The sequence below is a fragment of the Salvelinus sp. IW2-2015 genome, linkage group LG33 (genome assembly GCF_002910315.2).
Source record: "Salvelinus sp. IW2-2015 linkage group LG33, ASM291031v2, whole genome shotgun sequence".
NCBI classification, from domain to species: Eukaryota; Metazoa; Chordata; class Actinopteri; order Salmoniformes; family Salmonidae; genus Salvelinus; species Salvelinus sp. IW2-2015.
Window position 1 is genome coordinate 28004669 of NC_036872.1, and position 13104 is coordinate 28017772.

General features: G+C 43.4%; 1 protein-coding gene across 1 annotated transcript; it reads left to right on the plus strand.

The window, feature by feature from the left end:
* Positions 1-1508: 1508 nt before the first annotated feature.
* Positions 1509-6140, plus strand: neff1 (neuronal intermediate filament family member 1). Its single transcript, XM_023978735.2, has 4 exons — positions 1509-2352; positions 4522-4845; positions 5099-5223; positions 5636-6140. The coding sequence occupies exons 1-4, from the start codon at positions 1609-1611 to the stop codon at positions 6015-6017; spliced, it is 1575 nt and encodes a 524-aa protein (XP_023834503.1). The 5' UTR covers positions 1509-1608; the 3' UTR covers positions 6018-6140.
* Positions 6141-13104: the final 6964 nt, after the last annotated feature.

A 13104-nucleotide genomic window follows, 5' to 3' on the forward strand; every position in this document is an offset into this window, starting at 1 on the left:
CCAAATTACTATCTGCTGCAATCTTAGAAAAGTATATAGGACTAGATCAAGAGATCAAWATCTCATGAATCTTCAAGGGCAAGGCTGACCCATCAACAGTAAAACTGACTAAACAACTAGTTTAGAACGTGTGAAATGTAAATATATTTCTGAATACTTTCTAATGCAAAAGTGATTGTGAATGCATATTCAAAATGTGTTGAATGTTTACTATATGGGGTAATATAGCTATAGGTCTAGCTGTTTTCTGAGGTGAGCTTGTAATGTACATTTGGCTACCACGGCTGTACACGAGTCCAAATAGTCTCAAATCATGATGAGACTTTTCCTCGAGTAGACAAAAATACGACTGCAAGGCTTGGTGCCTGATCAAATTACAATTATAGGCTAGACTGTGGCTGTGTACAGAGCATTACGATGCTTGTTCTGATCTACATCTACACTGGTGTTTAGAAGTGCTGATCGAACCGTAGAAAAGCTGCAGTCCCCTGACAGCTCTGGGCGCAGCAGCGCGCGTGGGTGTCCTCCATAGGGGCGTGGTCGGTGTCCTGGATCAGGACCAAGGCCAGCTCCAGCTGCGCGAGGCGAGAGGAGAAGACAGCGCAGCTCCACCAATAACCTTCTCGAATATGCTGAATCATCACCCCAAAGCGGTCTGGGATGCTGAGAAATGTATGCTGGGCCCATTTCACAGGCTTATGTTTTCAATGAAGGCTAAACTTGTGTATAGGTGTTAGGCTAGTAAGCGACATGCACTGATGTTATGTGAGACGTGCGCATGTGGGGTCATGTAAATAGGCCTTTGTGTCGCTGTGCCTCATCCTGCCTGTACTCAGACACTGCGGTGGTTGGGCGTGAAGGGTGCATGGCTCCAGACTGCAATACAGCAATATCGTTTAGTCACTCCTGACTCTTGGCCCACACTTCACATGCACCGATCCCATGCTGCCTGAACTGTTGCAACAGCAGTGCAAAACTGCAATGACATTGTTTAGTGGGATGGGATAACCTGCACATGTGACTAGTTTCACAAAACGACATAAAAATAGACTAGGATGTGTTAATTAGGCAAATTCTGTGCCATGTTGGCCTCAATATCAGCATATAATAGTGAAGTCGTGTTTTACTTCTATCACTATATATCATCATTATCATTAGGATATTAGTAGGCCTACTATTGTTGTTAGTATTCTTATTTATTGGCCTCATTATTATTTACTATTTATTCGTCCCCTATATAAGTCGTGGTTTGATGTGCTTTCCTTGACCATAGGTCTATCTTGTCTTATCTGTACAGTACGGATTACATTTTATTCAAGAAAATAATGAGTTGCCAAAATACAAGGCGAGGAGCAGCATGAGTGAATTCGTGTTCCCCTGAGAATATCTCTTTTTGCAGGAGCTTGCAGGTTTCCCTGTCTCTACTGCCGCCCGTGCGTCAAATGATGCTGGAGCTCCATCACTATAAAAGCACCTGTCTTGGCCAGACATCAATTGCGTCTCTCTTTCTCTCTCCCACCCACACTCCCACACTCCACACACAATCGCACAAAAGGACTTCGCAAGCAACAAAGGTATACCCAGCATTCCACTTCTCCAACTGCAAACATGAGCTACTCCGGCGATGTCTACTCCAGCAGTTCCTATCGGAAGATCTTCGGGGAAGCGCCCCGGAACTCCGGCCGCATGACCGTAGGCAGCAGCCCCTCTCGCCTGTCCAGCGGATTCCGCTCCAGCAGCGCACACCGCAACTATGGCTCCCCATCCATGCTCACATCCTCCGGCTACCGCAAGGTGGGCGCCGGGCGCAACTTCCACTCCTCCATGTCCGACTCTATGGACCTGAACCAGTCCACGGCCGTCACCAACGAGATGAAAATCATCCGCACCAACGAGAAGGAGCAGCTCCAGGGCCTGAACGACCGCTTCGTCTCCTTCATCGAGAAGGTCCACAACTTGGAACAGCAGAACAAGGTGCTGGAAGCCGAGGTGACCATGCTGCGCCAGCGCCACACTGAGCCCTCCAGACTGCACGACCTGTACGAGCAAGAGATCCGCGAGCTGAGGGCCCGCGTCGAGGAACTGACGCACGAGAAGAGCCAGATGCACCTGGACTGCGTGCAGATGAACGAGACGCTGGACCGCGTTAAGCAGAAGCTGGACGAGGAGACGAGGCTCCGCGAGGAGGCGGAGGGCACCCTGATAAGCTACCGCAAGGACGTGGATGATGCCACGATGTCCCGGCTCGAGCTGGAGAAGAAAGTCGAGTCGCTGCTGGATGAGATCGCCTTCCTCAGGAAAGTGCACGAGGAGGAGCTGCAGGAGCTGCAGGCTTCCCTGCAAGCCTCACAGGTGCGGACATTACATCACCCCCCATGACCCCCCATCAGATGTCACCCACATCTCCCCATCTCCGCACATATCACACCAAATATACACCAAGGGAAAAGTTAGGCTATGTAGCCTATGAATTGCTGATAACTTTTATGTGACATGGTGATAGCCAGTGCCAAATACCTAATAATGTTCATAGCGTGTGGCTATCTTATCATTCACACTGTGGATCCACATTCACTAAGTCAAATAAGGCTGCATTTACACTGGCAACCCAATTCTGACAATTGTTTTTCTAATTAGCCTTTTGAACAATCAGATCAGCTCTGATAAAGCTCTGATGTGAAAATATCTGATGTGATTGGTCAAAAGACCAATTACTGGAAAAAAATATCAGAATTGGGCTGCCTGTGTAAACGCAGCCTTTGTTCAGCCACAGCACATGCTCTGTCCTTGGTGCTGAAGCCAGTGAACATTGCGCACTGCGATTAGTGGCAGTAAAATGTACGGCACTGCGGTTCTGTGTAAAACAGCACCATGCAGTACTCCCTTCCCTGTCTGCCAATTAATATGCAGTGCCACAAACCCAGCACTGGCATAGGACACTAACTATAGAAACTATGAGGGAAGTTGTGTAACTATAAAAGATAATTGAAATGGCTACTGAAAATGTACTCTGCATACTGAGAAAGTGATATACAGTGTCTAGCGCCAGAGAGTGTGCTAAAAAAAGAGAGAGGGAAAGGGAGAGAGATCGAGAGGGGGAGGGAGAGAGGGGGAGCATTGGGGTTGATAGCAGTGCTGGCGCTGCCACTGATGATGCAGAGAAATAGTAGCGCAATATCTAGGTGTGGTCGTCCCATCACGCAGGGGGGATACGGGATGGGGCAGGGTCAATTCAGAACATCAGAAAACTCAATACAGATAGATCAGTGCATGCCCTTGTTGCATTTTACCTCGACAATCTCATGATGATCAACTATCACACTTTGTCAATTCATTTGACAGGATTGGGAAAAATTACTTTTTTTTTCTCTATAGGTTACTACTGCCACATAGCATAGATGTTGTCAACATGGTGTTGATTCATGTTGTCCCACACAAGATTAGTTGGAATAATATAATCATTAATCAAGGTCACAGTTAAACAGCATTATTGTAGCTTTATACAGTGTCCCAGAAGTCAGTGGCATTTTGGATGCATCATTGGATGAGGTGATAGTACTCTAAAGACTTAAAACAAAACAAAAAAGTATGAATTACAATTTCATGTCAATCAATGCAGCATAGAATCTTCATCATTGGAAAGAGCATTAATCGTTTGTTTCCTCTATGGGGCTATTCTTTTGCCATGCAGGACATACAGTATAATTGCCATGTAAGCGATAAGTGATTGACAGCACCACCCATAGTGATGCACAGAGCCCTGACTCAGTGCTCGATACATCAGCCCTCGGCATTCTACTTCACTGGATAGATAATCAATTAAAATGTATTCAAATCAAATCAAATTTTATTTGTCACATGCGCTGAATACAACAGATTTTACTGTGAAATGCTTCCTTACGAGCCCTTTCCCAACAATGCAGAGTTAAAAAGGAAGAAAAGATTAGCAAGTAAAAAATACAATAAAAAAGGAAATAGTGACACAATAAAATAACAGTAACGAGGCTATATACAAGGAGAGTACTGGTACCAAGTCAATGTGCAGTGATACAAGGTAGGTGAGGTAATTGAGGTAATATGAACAGGTAGGTAGGTAGGTAGGTAAGGGTAAACGTGACTGTAAAAGTCACATTAGCCCAAGGCTCATAGCTCCCAGGTGTCTACTGCAAGCACATAATGGTCTGTGTTGTTTGACAAAGATTTCACATTTTCAATAGTGATTGTCAAAACTTTTACCTATATTTTGGTTAAAGGACAACAATTTATTTTAGAAAAACTGGATGTTGCAACATTTTTGGTTTTGATTTATTATGATATTTCACATTTACATTTGGATTTTTGCAAAAATAATAATATAATAACGAATAATAAAGCAAACATTCTCATATTCAAATCTCCACTACAACTTAGAGATGTATCTATTTAGCCAGTGAAGCATTATTTTCCCCTGTGCTAACACCTGGTAATCATTCCCAACCCTTTAACTTACCCCTCTGTCCCTCTGTGTCTACCTGGTCCCAGGTMTCAGTGGAGATGGACATGAGGGAGGGTAAACCCGACCTGGCCGTGGCCCTGAAGGACATCCGTGCCCAGTACGAGGTCCTGTCAGCCAAGAACCAGAACCAGGCGGAGGAGTGGTACCGCTCCAAGTTTGCCAGTGTGAATGAGGCGGCCGCCCGCAACCAGGATCAGGTTAAGCATAGCAGGGAGGAGCTAAATGAGTACCGCAGGCAGGTGCAGGCCCGTACCCTGGAGATCGAGGCCCTCAGGGGCCACAATGAGGCCCTGGAGAGGCAGATGGCTGAGATGGAAGACCGCCACAGCAACGAGATGGGAGAGATGCAGGTACGTGGAGTAGGACAGGGTGACTATTTTAGTATACCACAGTAATTGCTACAGTACAGGCTAGAACCCTGTCGATTCTATAGAATGATGTCCTCCTAAGTATCAGGTGCATATCACAGATGGTATGTGTGATGGCATTGTAATTGCACTGTAGCACAACACATGTAAAAAGGTATTCGGTCATGCACATTGTGAGGTAGAATAGTGAGGTCTTTATCATTAGTAATAGATCCTGATGTTAATCTGCCTGCAGGAGACCATCCAGCAGCTTGAGTCTGCTCTTCGAAGCACCAAGGGTGAGATGTCCCGTCATTTGCGTGAGTACCAGGACCTGTTGAACGTCAAAATGGCCCTGGACATTGAGATCGCTGCTTACAGGTCAGTCATCACTTGATCTGAGTCTAAGAGTTATGTCTGATAATGTTAAATCAGCAGCATATCATTGATCCAAACCACAGTGCCTTTCCTGTATACCTTTTTCACATTTGAATTCCAAGTCAGCAGAGTGACTGACAACATTCACATGACTGCTTTGACAATTATGAATGGTTGGAGTTTGGTACATTTGTAAACTGACTCCGTCTTTCTCTGATTTAGTCAGTAGTTCAGTCAGCTCAGCAGTCAGCACAATGTTGATGCACCACAGTGTGTCTTGGAAAGATTTATGAACATCTTTTCCCCCTTTACATTTTTTTGAATACTTAGTCAGCACACCAGTGGAATTTGACACATGTGTAAACTGACTCTCTTCCTCAACCTCTCTATGTCTCCATCTCCATCCCCTCTTCAGGAAGCTGCTGGAAGGTGAAGAGTGCCGTCTGAGTACAGTGGGCGGAAATATCCTGCAGTCAGGCTACTCTGGCTTCTCCTATTCGTCCGGCCGCTCCTACGCCCTGGGTTCCTCCGCCCCCTACAGGATGAGGGGAGCCAAGCCTGAGGAACCAGAGGAGGAGGAGGATGAGGAAGAGAAGGAGGAAGAGGAAGAGGAGAATGAGGAGGAAGGAGAGGAAGGAGATGAGAATGCAGAGGAGAATGGAAACGGTGATGAGGAGGAAGATGAGGAAGAGGAGGAGGAAGATCAGAAGAAGAAAGATGAGAAGAATGGCAAGGATGAGAAGGATGAGAAGAAGGGAGAGAAGGGAAGTGCTCCCAGCAAGAGCACCAAGAGCTAAACTGCTTGTGTCATCGATCATCAATGCCTTTCGCACTACTACAATCCACTCATTCACTCATATGGATCTTATCCCTTCCCCGTCACCTCATCTCTGTTTCACAAGGACACACACACAAACACACAGACACACAGACACACACTTACCGTACTCACGCCAGATGCCTCACACACACATACCTTCTCCTCTGTTTCTCTGGGTCTCAACAATCAGCTGTGTGGTGGAAAACAGAAAGACACATCACAGAGAGGAACATACCGTTGGTGTATTACCCTGACAGAAGATAAACCTGTAGCTACATTTCCTGAATAGGGTGCTCGGGATCCTATGTCACGGTTTTACACCATAGATGATGGTTATCACAGAACAGAGAGCAGAGAGAAGGTGCTCAACATTACGGTAGTAAGCCAGTCAGTCAGTCAGTCAGTAAGAGAATGCCTTAAAGCAAGTATGATGTCATATTAAGAGGTCAGGAATAATATTGCCCAGTAACGTCCTTTCTTTATGTGCCATTAACGATATGAAATGTGGTGAAGAGCAGTTGCAATCTTGAAAGTATTAATAGGATCCTGGTAGTAGCACACAGACTACTATATGCACAGAGGTCTGGAGCATACAACTTTATCAACTTTTACCAGTCCAACTTTTAAAAGGTGCTTTTTGATTTCGACAAAGAAAAGTTGGAAATGTCTAGGGAAATTCATTGTGGAAAATGCTTTGTAAACCTTTTCATGAATGTTAGTGTATAATATTGGGGACACAGAAATCCAGATAATTCCCGTAGGTGCAATAATGTATTTTGAGCTGCAGACACAAACTGGCACACTGAATGCTCCTCACTCCTCTTTTTTTCATTCACATGTGAAATATATAGAATGTTCAGTCCATTGACCCACTTTCTTTTCATCGCCAGAAAACTAAACATTTCACCACTCACCTTCCCCCCTCTGTCTGTCACTGCGARGGTCAGAGCTCAGCGAAATGACAACATCATAACTTTTATTTGGGAGGTTTCTATTTTCAAAGGTAGGCGATAAGTGCATTGTGCAGTGATTCTTCTGTTTTCAGAAGGGCACCTTTCAGGAATGAAAAATTGAGAGTTTTAAAATGCTACTATTTATCACATTATACCCTTATATTTGATGTAGAAATACCCCCTCTTGATTGATTCATTTGTCACTGAATGGATATGCCCTGCCCTGCCCTGCCTTGCCCTGCCCTCCAAGTAAGATAACTGACTCCAAACCTGAGGTAAATGTCTTTCCTAGGCCCTTCCTTTCCCACAGAGTCTTGTTTGTTTAATATCTTCAGTCTTCTAGTGTTCTGTACCCTGTGATGTTCTGGCTGGTGGGTTGTTTGACTGGGGGAGTGTGTGTTGTTTGCATCCCAAATGGCACCCTATTCCCTATATTGTGCACTACTTTTGATCATGGCCCATACGGCGCTGGCCAAAAGTAATGCATTACATAGGGAATAGGATGCCATTTGAGACACAGCCTGTGGGTCCTTTTAGCAGTGTGCTCTGTTCCAGACAGTGAAGAGGCCCGTGGCTGCTCTAACAGGACAGCTGGGGGTGACAGTGAGTGACAGACAGCCCTTCACTCTGACTGCAGGACCAGTTGGCAGCCGGTCAAGACGCCACTGGGGTCATGATTGGTCACATGGTGCGGAGCCACAGATAAGGGCTATTATCACAATATACCCCCCTACCACCACCACCACCACTGCAGTCTGAGATGGACAGCAACAGTATGTATACCCCAGGCAGACATGTCCTAGCTGCAGGAGAGGGACCATAATAACATATTGTAAGTTAGCTCTGATATGACTGGTGCCAAGCTATCCATCTGTGGGTCAGGGTACAGTGACCGTGTGGGTTGGTATGTAAGGCTTAAAGAATAGGTGTAAATGTTAAAGACAGAGACATGTATGATGTACAGTGATAAAATGAATAGTGTTGCAGGAAGTGTGTTCAGGGAAAGAATAATAAATGGAAAAATACAAATGGATAGAGAGCACAGGGAATTTTTTGTAAGAATTCAGCCAATGTATTTTAGAATCCTATACAGCAGTAAAATTACCTGTCCTCTCCAACATTTTTGTAAACTTACCGTGGACAAATGTATAGCTTGACAGAATGTTAAATGTTCTTTTTTGAGACTGCCGCACACTGTGGAAGGCCTTCCTTAACTGTTCTAGATTTCACAATTTTTTCCTTTCCTTGAGAAATGAATCAATCGACAAGCATTGACTGCATGGCCTGATTCTTGGAGCATTAAAACTGGGCATGGGATAGATTTCGCTTGTTGAGTGTAAAAAAAAGAAATTGCCTTAACCATGATCAAAACAATAAAAATCGTTTTCACTTGCATTTCACATGTTTCCGAGGTGGTTCAGGAGCGTTGAGCGTTCATTCTGCTATACTACTGTGACTGTATGTGCTGCTATCTCATGCAGTGGTATTCCTCCCAAAGCCAAATAAAGCCATTTATTAACCAAACCCTTACAACCATCGGCAGTGTCTTCAATAATATCATATCATCAAAACCATTCGACATAAGCTACATTTTATGACTGGGCGCAGGTTTAGAGGGAGAAGAACAAACCGAAAAACAATGCTATAATATTTGAAGCATTTTGCATTGAAAATGCATAGAGTACACAATACAAATGTTAAAGATAGAATACTTAATTGGAACACTAACAAAGTGATCACCCGCCTCAGTTTTAGTAAAAATGCTGAGGGATGGGCCGAGAGAAATATAATCACTTTCAAATTCATAGACAGAGCTATGGATACAAGGACTGACCGTCATGATATCAACATTATAGTTTTAACCATGTTTTGTGGTTATATAGTGTGTGTTTACGTTTACTTTGATTACAAACATTGGAATAAAACAAGTTTGGGGTCTGGTGGGTACGACAGTGGAACTAATAAGCTCATGAGGCATTTATAAGTTATATTCTTCAAGAATCATTCATTTAAAGTTTTAAAAAATGGATGTAGCAACTAAGGTTTCTAGATTTAAATGGAAAAACAAACCGTGATATCAAATCATTACTACACTAATGGACATGGTCAAAGAGATAAATAATAGTCCACAAAGGGAACAAATCAATAAATGGACTTTATTCAAACTGCCTGTCCATCATACTATGTTGACCCATTAGCATGACATAGCAGATATTATTGTCAGTCATGCCACTACCAACTAATGCCATTATTCAATAACTCACTGACCTAAGAGGAATAGGCAAACCTATAATAAACCATAAATGATCATATATTTGATATGACATAACAATTTGGGTTAGCCAACTGGCAATGACTATACCACATAATAACACATCAAAGTTATGTCCTATCACTGACTGACAGGTTATGATCATGTGAAGTAGACATTATGCTTTACTTTAGTCTAGTTTGTTGGATAAAAGTTTTACGAACTGCTCCACCAGACTGAAAGTGATGTATGAAGTCAGTTAGGCCTCTAGATGAGTTGGAGGGTTGCGTCCCAAATTACACCCTATTCCCTATTTAGTACACAAATTTTGACCAGGGCCCACATGGAATAGGGTGACATTTGGATTGCAGGCTAGATCTCCCCATATCAGCTCCCTCTCTCTCCTGCCTGCTTCAAAGGTAAAGGATGAGTGAAGGAGAAGGTAAGATGGATGACAGTAGCAGAGTGGCCACCAGCACTGCTGTCACAAGCAAGCACCTTATCTTAGTGGGGATCTTTACTATCTGCACAGCCACTCAGTAATACTGTGTGGACAAAAAGGTATCAGCGCATTGACAAAAGGTCATCATCAGCACTAAGGACAGATCAATGAAACACAGAAAACAAGACAAAGCCTGCAAGAGGATATGTAAGACCTTGGTATCATATGAACCTCTACACTTTGAGATTATGGGAAGACACTGGCAGCGACAGTCAAAATTTACTTAAAAACTTCTGTGTGTGTGTGTGTGTGTGTGTATACAGTGCATGTGTGGCCATGTGAACCTCAACCTTTGTGTCGGTATGCAAGCCAAGGCACAGAATGACTGATTCACTGTCATCTGCGTGCCATGGAAAGAGTTATGGGTTGGCAGGGCCGGTGGGGTGAATGAGAAAAGTCCAGGGATGTATCACTCTGCAGGAGGATTGCAATGGAAGAAGACACACACACACACACACACACACACACACACACACAGCAAGACAGAGCATAGTATCTAGACAGATTTATTGAAAATAGAGGAATGTGATCAATCCCTTTCTGCGGTGTGTGGCTGTGCCGTGGTGTAGCCGTCCTTGATTTGTTTGGCGGCCTTGCGGTTCGGCACGATGCGGGGAGATATGCCGTCGGCAGATTTGTTGTTCTGGAGATGCAGACATAATTGAACTGCACCTTTTTCTCAGTGCACTCCCGAGACCTGCTGCGATAAGGTCGTAAATCTTGGCCTCAGCAATCAGCAACCACCTCCCTCTATCCATGTTGATGGCCCAATAATTACATTTCCAKTAGAAACTGAATTAGAAGATGGTTACTGGCAGGTAGACAGTTCTCTGACCTTGCCACTGCTTATCCCTTTATCTCCAGTACGGTCAACTGAGTGTTTGGGAAAGGGTCAGTAACCTAATTATATAACATAGACTACTATTACTGTTATGTATGTATACATGACATTAAGATAATGAGTGTACCCAGACATCTTGCTAATCAGAGAAAATATTCCTTTGTGATAAGGATAAGTATTACGTAATTTATTAGCACATGTGGCAGAGGAAGCTGATTGTATCTAGGCAAAGTTACCAAGTTATCAAAGTCTTTCAGTCTGGGCCTCACGGCAGTTTTATCCGATGATCAGTGCTGTGTTTTGGCTTCTCAAAGGGTCCTAGGGATTTATTCAGTTGTCAATAGCAACATATTGCTGATTCAGAAAAAAAGGAAATTGTCAAATTGAGGGTACAATTACTCAATTATTCTTTGTCATTGATACTCACTATCTCTCCCCTTTCTCTACATCTGTCTCATCCTGCTTTTTCTGTACAAGAAGTTTTAATTCATCCACCATTCAGCAGCTCCCCTTTCACACCCTCTTCTCAGCCTTTCTCCCACTCTCTCGCTCCCCCTCTCTCTCTGTCTCTCTCTCTCTCACCTCCCTCTCTCTCTTTCCATTTCTCTGGCATCCTTTCTCCACAGCTATAAATAGACTTCTGCATTGCAGATGTCCCAGAGCCCCGAGGAGCCCCAGCCAAATTCTGCCACTCTGACATACAGTACAGCAAGATACCACACCACCGAGCGGGGCAGGGGGGCACCCTGCCTCATGCATACGCAATATAGCATGACTGTGCAAAGTCGGGTGCCGGAACCTGGTGAAGTACCGCCACATACCACAGAACACAGACACAACACTGCAGTACAAGTATAAAATGTAACCATGTGAAATTGGTTTTTAGATTGCTTTGTGTTTAAAAAAAAATAATACAGTAAACAAACAGTTACCATTTTTAGGAAAAAAGTTATTCAACAGTTATGAACCGAGAAATGTATGGATCTTTACAACTCTCTCCCTAATATGTCTTAGATACATTCACCCAATAACAAGATACAGTATGTGCAGCACCCTCAAAACGCCATGGATCTGATACTGTCAGGGAATGTGGAATCACAATGATCGTAGGGTAGACAGAGAATGGATATGTAGCTTATAGATCACCTCGAGGGAGTGATTGACGGAAGAAAAGTGCTGCATGCATTAATTTCCATAGATTGATTTATCTCTTCCAGCACTACAGGGGTTTTGATGGGTCATAAATCTATGTGCTGTGCTCCAGCATGGGCTACTGTGGTGAGAGGGCTCTCAATGGATTTATGCAAGAATCAAAGGAAGTAATTCAAAGAACTGATAGAGAATTTAAAAAACATCACTTCACAGTAGGCCTATTTAACATGAGCACTGATGTTTTTATAGAAATTGTAGTTCATTCGTAGCCTACTTTACAATTTTTAAACCACTATTGATGACCCTTTAGTACTCTCTTATGAAAAATGTAATATTGAGAGGAGAAAAGAGGGGAAACGCCCTGAGAAGCATAACCACTTGGCTTTTGTGTTTTGTCTGCAATGCTGCCTTCCCTTCACTCCGACTCTGCAGAAGGCCATTAAGTAGTTATACTTCTCCATACCCCTGTCACGCCACTGGGATGAACCACATCTCTGTGCTGCTGGGGGGAGAGAGGCACACACACGAATGCACGCACGCTGCTACACACACATGAACGCATGCTGCACAAAGCATCTCAAACAGTCCTCATTCAATACATTTGTCAGCCTTTGCTGCCACTTGGTGTCAAAACTGTCAATTGCAAAACAAAAACATTTCAACTTCACATTAGTTTTAGCCCACTTCAAGTACCATAAGGGTGAGATATCAGCAAGCCAACTGCATCGTCTGGCATCGATCATCTAGCGCACCAGTCTCCGCCATGAGAGTGCACACTCCGTCGTGAAGGAACTCTCTGAAGCTGGCTTCTCACCATCATCAATTTATTTGTTAATCTACCTACAGTTGAAGTCGGAAGTTTACATACACTTAGGTTAGAGTCATTAAAACTCATTTTTCGGTGGAGTGGTTGAAAAATGAGTTTTAATGACTCCAACCTAAGTGTAATAAAACTTCAGACTTCAACTGTAGGTAGATTAACAAATAAATTGATGATGGTGAGAAGCCAGCTTCAGAGAGTTCCTTCACGACGGAGTGTCTAAAACCAAACAACGATTTATTCTGGAAATAGGACTTCTTGCACAACATTCTGATGGAAGATCAGCAAAAGTAAGAGAATATTTATGATGTTATTTCGTATTTTTGTGTAATATATTGGCTCCAACACGGCGGAGAATAGGTGAGCGCTGTCTCACAGTAATGCATGCTGTATGTTGTAGTAAAGTTTTTTTTATTTTTTATCTAACACAGCGGTTGCATTAAGAACCAGTGTATCTTTCATTTGCCATACAACAAGTATTTTTATGTAAAGTTTATGATGAGTTCTTTGGTTAGATTAGGTGACTGTCCAAAATATCTCCGGAC